This window comes from Opisthorchis viverrini (assembly GCF_000715545.1).
Source record: "Opisthorchis viverrini unplaced genomic scaffold opera_v5_31, whole genome shotgun sequence".
Lineage (NCBI taxonomy): Eukaryota > Metazoa > Platyhelminthes > Trematoda > Opisthorchiida > Opisthorchiidae > Opisthorchis > Opisthorchis viverrini.
In genome coordinates, this window is record NW_008751688.1 from 976,832 (window position 1) to 991,232 (window position 14,401).

Below are 14,401 nucleotides of genomic sequence, written 5' to 3' on the forward strand. Positions count from 1 at the left end.
TTGTCAGTTTCTATCCAGATTGCCTGAGTGAATGTCTGGAGGTGTAGGCACCTCGGAATGATTGTGTTAAGCTAGCACTAGGTCCCTCCTTCATCCACCTTTATTCTTTTCTTTACAATAAGGCTTTCAAATAAGTCATGGTTGTACGGCAGTGAAGCATTGGTGTTGAACACTGATGTCATGCTGTCGTTGATGATGTGAAGAGTTTTACATACCTCGGTAGTTGCATCAGCTCTGACGGAAATGTGTTCGATGAAGTAGGTGCATACTGTATCCTCGTGGATAATGTACCAGCTAGACGCGGTAGTTCACAGAACTGGAGAAAACAAACAACTTCGAGGAACTTATACTGCAAACAAGTTGATCGTTCCGTGATGTGGAATTTAACTCAAGCAGAATTGAAAAGGGCTAAAGTCTAATAGAATGTCAGTGAGAGGCTGCAATGTAGAAACAAGGTTTTAGTGTGCAATACAAATCGTTAGCAAAGTGGATTTGTCTGTTTAGAGGTAGTCCTCCTAACAGTGTAAAATTCTCAGGCTCGAACCACGTTTGCTAATTTGCTCACTTGCGGCTTCAAAAATGGTCACGTGTACCAGGCTATAGTAAGGGCAATGTTATTGTATGGGTGCAAGACGTGGCCATGGGGTGTAAGGCGTCTCCAGGTTTTTGACCACTGATGCTTGATAACCGTCACGAAGAGACGACCTTACCGTTGTGCGACGGTTTGCGCACCTCAGTGACCCATTCAGCTCTACTGAGGGGGTGTCCCGCGACACTCAGTCTCTCATACCAGGTTGGTCAATGGTTAGACGTCTGTCGAACACAGTATCCTGGTCCTCCAGATTGGGGGCGAAATGGCCCAAGTGGTTAGAGCGCGAATTTACTGACCGGAAGGTCCGTGGTTCGAACCCGACCTCTGCTACTCGACTTCCCCTGTCTAGGCTTGGGCGACCTGACAGTATCCCAGCCCTCGTGCCTGCTTCGTGTGGCATGGCAGCTAGGCACCGAAAGGGTGCTACAGCTGAACGACTCCAGATTGGGGTTTGGGACATGTGGCGACTTTTCCGTAGAGATAGCAGTGCATTTGCATTTCCCGGGGTGAAATGAATCAGGTGATTAGAGCGCGAATTTACTGACCGGAAGGTCAGTAAAGGGTGTTACAGCTGAAAGATTTGTTGTGTTATGAGCATTTAACCACATACCAGGCACTAACTTGCTGCAGTATGTCCGTACTGAAGTTGTCCATGAGCCAGCACTGGGTAGTGAGTCAGATTTGCTAGCGAAATTAAAGTTAAAGGTTAAAGTGGTCGGAGAATGTACTATGTGATTCTCGGTGTTTCAGTATGGACTGGCTTCAGAACGAAATCTCCATTAAAAACTCCCAACTCTCACACTGCCAACAATTTAATACGTATGCCCGACCGCTGCCTGTCAAGAAGAGCCATGCTTTCTACTTTTTATCCTTTTTGGTCTTCAGTTCACAGAGGACAGATCATGGTAAAATGAAATCCGTTGCTAACAAGTTAGGCGCCACAAGTTCCTAGCGCCTTCGCGGGTGCGTTGTACGCGATTCTCCCTGCGCATTGTCGGGACACGTAACTGAACCCAGTAATGACTTTCCTGCCACCTCCTAGCCGGAACCTCTAGTTAAAGTTTGTCGTCGTTTGCCCAACTTTCTTGTGGGGTTCGCGAAGGACACCTGATCAATCTATTTGATGATGTCTTGATCCTGCGTGATGCCCATACATGTTTATTTCAGCAGTTTTGCAGAGGCAGATAACTTGATCTTGACCGTCTCCTCTAGGGGCATGAAGCTTTTCTTCGCACTCTTTACTGATATCTTCATGGTTGTATGGCAGCTAATTACCAGTTGCTGCTATAATCCTGTGCATGGTGCTGAGGGCGACAAGTTTCGTTCCATGCTGCCCCGTCGTTTTGTTCGACAGTGGATTCCTGGTTGTAATAAACATCACACCCAGTATTTGTCTGTCTTATTGATCTTATTAGAAAGGGTAGATAGCTGGAATCTAGGATCGCCTTCATGTCCCTTCTCTGTTCGCTGTCATTCCAGACTCTCCCTATTATGGTATCGGATGACTCGACGTCTGAAGAAGATCTGGACCAGCCCGTGGTTTCACAAGTGAGAAAAGTCGCTCTTACCACATTCCCTCGGCATTGGGATACTTTACCAATCCAGCATGTCACGACAACGGGAATAAGCCACAAATTTTCTGATGCTTTTGCTTCGCTTCACCTTCAGGCAGAATACTGGTGGCGAAAAACCAAGCCTGCTTATGACGGGTTTAAAACGCAGTGGTTAAAGCACTTTGGCCTGGAAGATGACCGACACGAGTTGACCGAATATCAACTGGTGCGGGAGATCCTTTGGGTTTTGTTAGGTGCTCGCTCTTCTTTCATTTTTTGTGTGTTCTATCACCCACACAAGTTGTTCGCCAATCGGTTTTCTCCTGCTTCCCGTGTAAGTTTAGCCAATATGGCCTACCCGACACTGGACTCCCTCTTAATTTTGTTCGGTCGTTTTGCCAGTTTAACCTTGCTTCTCCGCACGTTTGTACAATTTATTGAGAACACCGCTGCTTCTCTTCATCCCTGCCTCGTTGCTTTCGGTACATGTTTGGGCGACTACCTCGGTGAATTTGATCAGGTTTTACAAACGCTTGAAACTGAAGCTCGTGGTCCCGAAACATTCACTCTTACCACATTGTATTTCAAGTTGTTATTGTGGGATCGTCGGACAGATATTCTTGCAAATTTAGTCAGTCGTCTAACTGCTGGTCATACATCCAGCTTGCAGGAGGCCAACGTACACATTCGTCTATTGAACTTGCTATATTACGTGGCGAACACATTTGGTGACTGCAGTAGCGATGTTTCATTTCTGGATACACTGAACACCTTCTTTTTTCGTACTTTTCTACCCTTTATGTATACAACAGTGCAGCTCTTGTCCGGATGTGCTTCTATGTTGGAGTATTCCCATTCCCTTTTCCCCAATGCGAAGGACTCCTGTGCAGTGACGGATCCCGATTTCTGTCAACGAGCATTCTTTGGTGAGCCGACTGCAATAAACTCGCTCATATCATCGAATGGCGATCAAGTTCCCGAAATTTTCCATTCAGTTTTGGATGAGTTACTTTCCGGGCTGAAATCCCTCTGTATCCTCACTGCTTTAGCTGCTGGAGCTTCCCAATCATCCGTCTTGGGACCGATCGTCTTGAAGACGGAAGACATTTTTGTGCATCTTACAGCACCTGTCGTACAACCACAGAAAAGCCATGCAACCAATGGCCGAATTATACATAATGATGACCATATTGCCTCGGTCAAATCGTGGGTCGAACCAGATATTCTCTCTCTTCGTCAGGAGTTGATCGATTCTGTGAGAACGCCCGTGGCGCAAGAAACGAGACCCGGACATACCAGTTTCAGTGAGTTCACTCGAAACAATGACCATCTAAACTTACTGCAAAAAAACTTGAAACGTTTCATCGTTGAGCGCAGTCGTACACTCAACCAGCACCTGATGCGCATGCTACTGGAGCCCAGTCCTGTTCAGTTCGGATCCCATCGAAGTCTTGGAACTGCTCTAGCTGCGGTTGGGGCTGTTTATCTGTTTGGCACAGGTGATCGAGTGAATGACTTTTCGCGTCAACTTTTTTCGCACATTTTCAATTCAGAACCCTGGTATCGTGATTTGGTGGGCCTCACATTACGTCTACGATCGCAATTTGAGACACACCTGGTGCCAAAATTTTTGTACCGGGAAATATCTATGTTCACTTTTGCTTCTATCTCGCAGTCAGATTTAGGTGGGTCCACAGCTGTTGAGCAAACCCTTCGTTGTTTCAGTCTGGTTCATCTCACCTACTGCACCACTTGGCCGGTCAACATCGTCCTTACGGAGAGCAACCTCACAACGTACAATAGCATATTCACCTTCATGCTAAAGGTACGTCTGTTCAGTTGCAGTCCTTTCACCTAATCCAGCACGCCGATGTTATTCCGTCGCATAGTTTTACGCCTCAGGTTTGTTGTGTAATAATCATGAACCCATGTTTTCCACACACTAAGGTTTCTCGCAAACGGAAACAGTTGTAAACCGTACAAAGCTATCTTTCACAAGAGAAAACACGGATTGTTGAATTTGTCGTAGAAATTTGCGGAAATTACCGCTCTGAAGAGGTTATACAGTTGATTTTTCAGTATGGCTTATTTAGAAACTAGATCGCCAAAGCGAATTTTCGGCTTCGGGCTTCTGCATCACCAATCCCCATCGGCTAAGTTTCGTTTGTTGGAGTGATTCAGTCTGTTTGGTGCAATACTCAAGCCTGGTGTAGTTGTGTGGCGACGATCATGATAAGTCCGCACTGTGTACGAGCTCAAACCAGTTTTAAAACGACTTACCCATATTCTTAAAGTCAGTTCTCTATGTTACTTACTAGACAACTCAATGTCCTCCCTAATGGTCCGAAATTAGCACGGACTTAGTACAAGCCTGTATTGGAGCCAGTTACCACTTACCTCGCCATCGGCTGCGAATGCACACTTTCCATCCAGTAAGTTAGCCTCGTTAATATGTGTCACAGCTGCTCGTCTGGCTCCACACATTATCATCAGCCGTAGGGACGGCGTATTTGCCGCACATTGGTTGTAGCTGCCACAGTTTCGTTCACTGATGATGTATGGCTACGCATTGGAGGTGGTAGTTTATATAATAGATGAAAAATACAGTGGGATCAGTGGACTTCCCATTCAGAGGATTAAGAGTGGAGCTATGCATTGAAAGCAATAGCTTGGATGCATGAGCGCCATTGAGGGTGCGACTGGACTATGTCTGACAATGTACCTAACCACTGATGTGTCCTGTCTCGGGTTCCTCATCCTGGGCGGCAGCAATGACCAGCTCAGCTGAGTTGTCTGGCAAGGGCTGTCATACTTCGCCGTCAAGTCATTGCTTGACCTCCTCTGGCACTTTCCACCCTTCACGTGGCTGTGCGTAAAGAGCCCTTCGAGGAATTCGGTCGACTGGCATACAGAATACATGGCTAAGCCAGCGCAACCTATGCAGTTCATCTATCGTGGGTGAGTTATTCCGAAAACCATTCGACGTACTTCAGCATTACTGATCGCGTGTTCTCACTAGACTCGGACAATGTTCCGAAGATAACTATGGTCAGACACTGAAGGTCTTTTGACATCCTCGACACGCAGCCGCCAGCTTTCTGACCCGTATAGTGATATAGAGTGCACCTTAGTATTGTAAACTCGACCCTTGGCGGATAAGTTAATGTCAAGCCTACGCCACAGGTGATGCAGGTTCACAAAAGCTGCTTTGGCCTTCCCAATCAGGATAGAAATATCATCTTTCACGAGACCACCGGGACTGATACCGCTGCCCAGGTAGACAAATTCGTCTATACCTCAATCAGCTCATCCACAAGCATGAGACTAAGGCTCGAGCGTATCCAGTTCTGCAGTAACACTTTACACTTTACGGGTGTGAAGCGCATGCCAAACCTGAGGAAGGATTATTTAGATTATTTCCTATTGTTTGCATTACCATGGCTTCGGATCCATGAAGAGCTATGCCGTGTGCGTACTCGGTATCTGTGAGAGGACATCTTGAGAGCACTTCGACCCCACAGCGATGAATCATCATCATCATCGACAGCATGACATCAGTGTTCAACACCGATGCTTCACTGCCATACATGGTTGTAAGAGGGCTGGGATACTGCTGGGGCGCCCGCACCTAGACAGTAGACAGCGATGAATATTGACATTCTTGTCGCCGGGGGGAAACGACTTTCTGCCTTCACACTCCTATCGCAGAGGACGGTGCGATTTTCCCCAGGTCGCATCGTAACCTGGTTACTCGTAGTGCGGGGTCTCGCTGCTCTTATATGAGGTCTCTCGTTCAGTCTTGAATCTTCTTTCCTCCCTAACATGTAGCCCACTTACAGTGTTGTGCGAAAATGATTAACACAACCGTAGCCCATGAACAACAGTTTGTTTCGTTTTGAAAGGGACAGGTTATGTCAAATAGTGATGACTGCTAATCGCTCACTCACTCATGGATAGCTAAAGAACGCCTAAATTTTGAAGAGTTTATTGGGCACCAGTATTGATATCAAGTTGTTCAGTCGCGACGGCCCCGGCTGTTCGTATAAGTCTTAGTGGGGTGGGGGCAAGATGACTCGGTTACTAGAGGGCGAATTTACAGGTCAGAATGTCCGTGGTTTTGAGCCCAACCTGGCAGTATCCCAGCCCTCGTGCTTCCTTCTGGAGACATGGCAGTTAGGTACCGCAAGAGTGCTACAGCTGAACCAACAATAAGTCTTAGTTTAGCCTACTCAGTTCTGGATGTATCAGTGTACACCGGTAAACATGTAAACAGCTGGCATTGCGAATGATCAATGCCTTTGTTATATGACTTCAGTTTACACCATTCCGCCGCTTTCTGTCACACTACCGGATTCAATGCCTGTCCAGCGCTATTCACACCACTCCACTGCGACAGCAACTGTACGTGCAGAGCTTGCTGAGCCATATGGTGAATGCTAGTGCTTCTCATAAGGGAAACGTGAACTGCCCGAATGTACGAACTTGTTTCAATGCCTGAAGATAGACTAAGGTTCGCCAGATGTACCAAAGCAAACTGTACTCCACAACACTGTCCTGCGAGAACAGGAAAGTCGCGGTATGATCCGTTAGCTCACTTGTGCGAATGATTGAGAAGGTTATCGGATTTGTACCGAGAATGCATCCCTACAAAATATGGAGATTTATTCATATTGTGCTATGACTGAAAAATTAACCGTTTCCTCTTACTGGAAGGACATCTATAGTCTTCCTATGGAAGAGATCTTTTTCATCCACGTTAACAGAAAAATCTGGGAGCCGGATAACAGTCCCCGTGAGAGACTACTCTTTGTATGGGTAACCTTGTAAGGATGCTGACTGCAATAAGACCTACTAAACCTTGGCGTTCACCCTGTGCGTGCTACCTTTCAGCAGGCACCCCGAGAACCGATGTAAACGAAGCGATTGCTATCAGCTTTCGTCCATATATTTTCGCGTGTCGTAAAGAGTTATCGAAAGCTTGGGGTGCTTTCGATGAGCCACTTCCATCTCACTATCAGAAATAGTTTTACAGTTTTTGTGCGGCAGATAAGCACCCCTACGTTGCTGAAAGTTGCGAGCTCCCACGAAGACCTGACACCAGCGAGCTTCGGAACCTCCGACCGGGGTCGATTACTTTATCGCTTCAAACCACCTATTGATGACGCGCTTGGCATCTCCCCCCCCCCAACTTCCATACAGCGCATCACCAGTTTTCAGCTTGATCATTAAGCATACCTCTTGTTTGCTGTATTTCCAAAGTACTGCGGATATACCCATTCACTGTGCTGTCTGAAAGTTCTCTTGTTATTAGAAAACTCAGAGTGCGCTTTCTCAATCCAAGAGGTAGGTAATATGATGTCACGATCATACTTTTCCTTTCCGATTTACAATCCTCCCTTTCATTCTCTTCCTAATTAGATTAAATATGCTAAGTGGAGCCTGGAAACGCTTCGCTTCCCCCAACTCGACTACTTGTCTTCCATCGACCCCGACACCTATCACCGCATGTTGCTACTGCGCTTGAATATGCTCTACATTTTCACTGGTCTACACGATTTTCTTATGCACCGTATCGAGGCGCTACGCGTGAAATTCGCACAGCATTGGCGTTTACCAGGTTGTTCGCTCACCCCAGCATCCGATACGGGCTCGGCTGTACCGTATGGTGACTTGCCCGAACTAATCCAATCGCACAATGTTTTGCTTCATACACTCCAGTCTGTTTGCCTGTTGACCGAGTCGTCTTCAATGCTGCGGACCGAAATTGATAATATCTGTCAAATGGCCTTCACACTCAAGACTCTGTGGTCGCCATCTCACTCCAGGCCGCTTGATTTGGCACCAAGACTGACACAATTAGCCAGTCTTTTTCATAATCACGTTAAGTTCTTGGCCCGCTTGTTTTACGGTTCTGTGCGCTTGAGCAACGTGAAGCGCTTGTTACCCTTAGCCGAAACTTTTCGCCTAGCTTCAAACTTTACCAGCCGCATGTGATTTTTTCTATTCTTTTCATTCGCACATTACTTTCTTCCTTTTGTACGCATATACATACTGCAAGATTACAATGTTGTTCTCCCTTGCACCCGGTTTATTCTACCCTTCGCGCAACACTACTTTTCACTCGGCTAATCTTTATAGTCTTCTTCCAGGTCATATATCATGGATAATAAATCCTCCGTGCACAGCCGTCCTCCAATCGCCTCAACTCCCTGTCGCAGTCGAAACAGCGAGCATGACTCGCGTACCTCTGAACATTCAAAAGACGACGATGGTACACTGGCCCCCTTACCCTCGGTTACCAACAACGTTGCAACGCGATTTGCCTCTCGTCCCTCCCAGTCGCTCCGGCACAGTTTGGGTCGTCTCTCCTTACGTGGGCGTGCTGTATGGACTTCGCAACGGACAAGCAAACTTTTCGAATTGCTTACTCGACCAGCTCTCCTTTTCACACCTAGTCGTGGCATTCGGTTGCCTTTCGCTCTCAAGAAAAGCGACGGAGATGGAGCCAGATCGCATCGTCTGTCCATTCGCAAACGAAATCAGCCAATTGATCCTGATCCCTGTCTACTTTCGCTAGACGGTCTGCTTGATTGTCTCTATGCCATGAGTAATTTGGTCGATCAGGTGTATTACGACTGCAAAGAGAATGAGGATGACCAGACGGAAACTCATAGCTACGATCACTCGCCAACCTTATTGGCAGCCAATTTTTTTCGAAAACGCGGTAAGCGCTCGATGGTCCCATTTTAATCACTTCTGTTGATTATTTCATAGCGCGATCCCTTACCTGTGGACCTACTGGTTCGGGAACCCTTATATATATATGGTAGCCCATGAAGCCTTACAGAAAATCCTTGTATCAGTGAAACCTTTACGGTGCCACTCCCTCTGGCAAACTCGTGCTCGTTATTGGTATCCGCTTCACACCTGCAAAAAATATTTCAGTGGCAAACCATATAGGCGGTTCGAGGTTTGTGGTGATATTTTTAGTTTCTGGGGAAAGTTTTTAACTAACGGGAGTTTCTTTGTTTATCGCAAAATTTCATACTAGTTTTCTTGTTTTCATTCTGAGGAAAACGAGTAGATTCTCACCGGACAGCTTGCAGTCGGCCTTCAGACGAAATTTTGTTGTGCTATGCCCCTTCAATGGATGCAGGCGGAATCGATAAAGATTCATTTAAACCCCACATAAGTATATTTTTCCCGGTTGTTGTCGTTTTACAGCAAACTTGGTGGATGATCCATGTGTTCACCAGGTTCACCTCATATTTTTTAGAATAGAAAACCGTAAATTATATGTGCACTTGTGAACAGATAGTACAAACGCGCAATAGCCTGGATCGGAACGATGAACTGAGGCAGCACATATTGAACCCTCTTTCGCATGATACAGGGACCGCTATTCAAAAGTATAAATGGCCTGGTGTGACGTAGTCAAAGCAGACGACACGCATAGAGGTCAGGTAAGATACACGATCAGAAATTGATTCAAGTCTGTTTCGAACGTGCAATGTACTGTCATTTGAAAACCAGCGGTTTAGCGTCCTACTCCGTGTTTGGCTATTGGTATGAGCCCACGCTATGGAGCGCATGTGAGCCAGTGTTTTTTTTCTGTCCTTTTCAATGCATCAGTTCATAACAACTTTTAGTGATGTCGTAATTCTCACCCACACAGCTTTACAATGCTCCATTTGGTGGCTGCGGACATCGCACTGTTTATCGAATCATCATAGCCAGATGGATAGCGTAATTGCGTATGTTGTTTTTCACATCGGAGGGGTCTAGTTCTGTTCGCTAACCATTTCATTAATGGTCCCCAAGACCTTACATGAGCAAGGCTGGATTAACCCGAATGAATAAATGTGAATATATCAAGTGAATTCTTGGTGTCTGAGTTACGGGCCCCATGGGATCTTCCCGTGGCGGGTTTGTAACCGGTTTGGGAGTGCTTCTGTACGTACCTACTATTCCGGCACTTTATCTCATGTTCGTCGGTTCTTATGGCATGATTTTCCAAACCATTCAGTCTAGTTGTCATCCGACTACTTCGTGTGTACCCGGTGCTCCATCTGGTGTTACTGGGATTTAAATTCAGCACATTGAGGGTTTTTCAGTGTGTCATTCGAATGGGACATTTCCCCTTCCTCCCCCAGAGAGAACTGTACGGGTTTCTAAACAGACAACTCCACCCTCTTTGGGAGGCAGTACTGGTATAGCGATTTTTCCTGCTGGGACATTTCTGTATGGTGCTATAGGCTCAACTGATGATTGACCTCAAGATGCATGCACCGTAATAGCTGGTGAACTTGTACGACAACACTACCGACTAAATGGTTGAAAGCGGGCGCAAACACTCCCGGCAGGCTAGAAACTTGAAAACACCAACATTCGTCATCAACTATAGCCAACGACAAGGATAATAATTCACGGAGTGACTTTGTGAAATTCGATGCCCCAACTTGCTGATCATGGAGAATAATGTAGATACGATAAACTTAGCCCTAACCTGTGATAAGTAGATTACCCAACCGACCGAACTACATAAATCGTTTCCAACAGATGATTGCTATCGTCACTGACCGTCTCGTCTCCATTTGCGGTCCCTTAAACCACCGAACGACTTCCAGCGTCTACCGTGGTAGGTTTTGTTTGCTTATACTTCATTACTGTTTTTTTCGGTGTATTTAACTTCTCATGGTTTTTAGTTACTCGGGTTTTTCCTCCTCATTTCAGTAAAGCCTGCTCTGACCCGGTTGAACGAGATGCGTGTCCAGTTATCCGACTTCAAGTTGGGGAAGTTTATCGGTCGAGGGGCTTGTGGTGTAGTACGCGTTGTTCACGAGGTTGCACCACCAGGGTCGGTGTATGCGATGAAATCACAGTACAAGGGTGCATGGTTGCATCACGACCCGGTAAGTGCATATTCGTTTCTCCACGCGGCACCAAAAACTTACTTGTTCCTTTTATCGGTAAGCGGAATGACCCCTGAACACAGCAGGTCCTGGTTGTCCTGCTAGCACTTGTCTTAGCAAAATAAACCCTCAAGGGGTATCCTTTCCAAAGTGTGCAGTCTTGATCTCATTTCAATTAGGAAGAATCCTCGCTGTATCCGAACAGCTATGTTACGTGTAATTAGATACTAATTAGGGTTCGAGGTTGAAAATAACAAAAGGCTACTCCTGGCACCGTTGATAGTGTGAATACATGCCTGTCCTGCTACTGCCCAACACGTACGACCGGCACAGTTTGTGCACCAGTCTATCTCATCATCATCAACAGCATGACATCAGTGTTCAACACTGATGACTCGCTGCCGTACAACAACTCGCTTCCCAAGTGCCTCGATACGGATTCGCCAGCACCAACCCACACGAGCTGCGGTTCTGAGACAACGGTTGTCGAACACCTGAAGACTCTCAGTTCTGCTGCTCGAACAGGCCAATTCTCAGCCATACAACAAAACAGCCCGTACTGTAGCTTGATACACACGTCCCTTGAGATCCAGGGATGCACCACTCTGACGCCATAGGTGTTTCAAACCAGCAAACACGACCCGAGTCTTGAAGATTCAGACATTGACTTCATCTGTCAACTGCAATCGGAACTAATACAACTTCCAAGGTGTGTGAAACGCTCCACAACTCCAAATGCCTCTGCCTGGATTGTAAGTGGCGTGTTCAGTTACTTCACGTTTATGAGCATGACCTTACACTTTCTGGGTCCAAAGAACATACCAAAGGACGGGATGACTTTGGTCAGTTCCTCCAAAAACACCTGCGCCTTCTCTTCGAGAATGAGAACGATGTTGTCTGTGTACTGCAGATCGATAAAGTTTTCTCCACAGGCTATTTGAATGCCAGGGTTTTGGAGACCTTCCAGCGTTCGTCTATCTATTGAAGGCGATATTCATGATCATGCCATCCCGCTTAGGGCAAACGAGCCTTCAGTATCTCTCATTTCGACATAACATCTCACTACCTATTACGTGCGCGTCAATCCAGATTAAGAGCACACGACGTTTTAGATATCCTTTATCGTGTGATTTTTACAATTTCAACGGTCTTATAATTTTAGATGACCTGCCAAAACCGCGAACATGGTTTTGGGGACATAATAGCAACCCCTTCGACATCATACTGCGGCAAGCGAAGACCATACAATGGCTATACAATTGACAAAACTATACTATACTGACTGATAGTGCAGTAACGCTACTGCATCATTGTCCTATATTGCAATCGCCTCGAATGACTGGATGATAAAGCATGTTCTTGACTACCTAGGTGTTCGACTATGTTCAAACGCCTGGGCTACTGATCTCAAATTGCTATGATGATTTTATTGCTTTGAACGATCGTACACCTGAATTGTAAGTGTCATTGGATCCCACTGCACTTTATTTGTCGGCTTAGAAAAGTACCTGCCTTCCTCAGTACTTACGAGCCACTCCACTCAGTGACCGGTCGAGACACATAACTCGATTTTTATCCACACCTTGTGCGAAAAACTTTATGTCAAGAATCCTAACTAGCTTCACGTTGACGGGCGCTTTTTATAAGTACAGCGTTCAACCCATCAGTGTTAGCTTTTTTCAAACTTGTCCTCCACAGGAGGGATCCCAGCTGATGTTGGAACGCACCGTTTTGGCACAGGCAGCCGCAATCGAAAATCCATGGTTACCTCATCTGCATTACGCGTTCCAAGACGAGAAACATCTCCACTTGGTAATGGATTATGAGCCTGGTGGTGATTTGTACATATTTCTCAGCAAGTAAGTATCTGTTGCTACATTCGGGACCATCTGTCCGCAATACGACCGCCACTCCAAGGCGACTGAACTCGCTTGGTTCTCGGGATCGCCGATGAAGTGCGAGTGTCATATATGATTGTCTAGCGAATTCTTGAAAAGGTGCTTTTTCAAGTGCCGTTTGTCGTCAAATCACCGCTTCTTTATCAACCAGTGCCACGAAATAATTAGACTAGAGCTTTGAATTATGAACTGCATGACCGGTAGGATTGTATGGGCTTCTTTTATTCTCACCTCAAGGTTGCTTCCATGCCGGCAAGAATCAACTGTAACGTTTGAAATACTACTGGTCGGCCCTTTGCGAGTAGCTAGACGGTTGTAATCTCTGGATAACTGTCTCGTCCGACTTGGATTGGATTTCAAACCGATAAGAATGAACCGCAGTCACGGTTCGGGGAAATAGTTGGCTGGTAATGAACAGCCGGCCAAGCTTGCAGCCTCCATTGTTAGGTATCTGAGTTTGAATTGTTGAGTTTTATGCAGGGCACCGGACCTTAGTAGCTGCACTTAATAGTCCTGGAACCGTATACTTTCTTTTCTTGGACTGACCCGGAAAATCATTATTCGTTGAGTTGTATAGCATTCAACTACTACACAACAACAGACACCGTTCCCGTTGAGTTTCCTCCCTATATAGTAATTCTTTATGGCGTAGTCACATTTCCTATGGTGGTGTCCTTATCGCCCTATTGAGTGTAGGCACCCATAGATAGATGGTTTTGCATTCAGGTGCTTCACCAGTGTTCTCTTACTCAGTCATGTTGTTCCCCTTAAAATGGTCCCGTGTTGTTTCCTTTCCGTCTTTCTGTTGGACCAATCTGCCTGTACGTCAAATCTCCACTGCGATCCTTTGTTTTGTACGATTGCAGAGTTGGACACCTGTTGGACGCGGAAATGATTGCATTCTACGCGGCAGAAGCTATTGAAGCTATACACTCATTGCACCGCATGGGTTATATTCACTGGTACGTGCTTATTTGTTGTTCACATTTCTCGTGTGAGCTAGAGTGTTGTCCATCCTGATCACACAAAACGCGTCCGTTATGCACTGCAATCGATCATTCCATCCCAGGTCGTTGTACGGTTTCGCGTCGTACACGCTATCTGAGCTTCTCCGTTTGTGATCATTCCGTAGCAAAACACCTAATAGATACTGCTTAAAGGCGCAATTCATCTGTCTACTTTGCCGACACTAAAAGGTAAATTCATTGGGCTGGTGAACGTTCACATTGGCTGAACTAGACATCCAGTGTTTAAGTACGAATGCTGTGGACGCATTTTAAGGTAGAACAACGTTTCCTTGACTAGTAACAAGCTGATTCAACCGAAATCGCTGCTGAATTGAGCTGCATAATCGACAAATTGTATCAAGCTTGAATCACAACGTTTTCGGTGCCTGTATTGTACTCCGTTTCCTTCTGGTACAACGTTATTCATGCTCCTCTAACT

The 14,401-nt window shown here is 46.0% G+C and overlaps 1 protein-coding gene across 1 annotated transcript in view; it reads left to right on the forward strand.

Moving 5' to 3' along the window:
- Positions 1–1,314: 1,314 nt before the first annotated feature.
- The window catches only part of T265_02569 (hypothetical protein), a gene marked incomplete at both ends in the record, with an annotated part of 44,413 nt that continues 31,326 nt past the window's right edge, over positions 1,315–14,401 (forward strand). The window contains 7 exons of the mRNA XM_009166848.1: positions 1,315–1,497; positions 2,072–3,970; positions 7,564–8,135; positions 8,364–8,869; positions 10,879–11,057; positions 12,756–12,916; positions 13,822–13,917. Coding sequence (XP_009165112.1) covers positions 1,315–1,497; positions 2,072–3,970; positions 7,564–8,135; positions 8,364–8,869; positions 10,879–11,057; positions 12,756–12,916; positions 13,822–13,917 — 3,596 coding nt within the window. The remainder of the gene's footprint in view (positions 1,498–2,071; positions 3,971–7,563; positions 8,136–8,363; positions 8,870–10,878; positions 11,058–12,755; positions 12,917–13,821; positions 13,918–14,401) is intronic.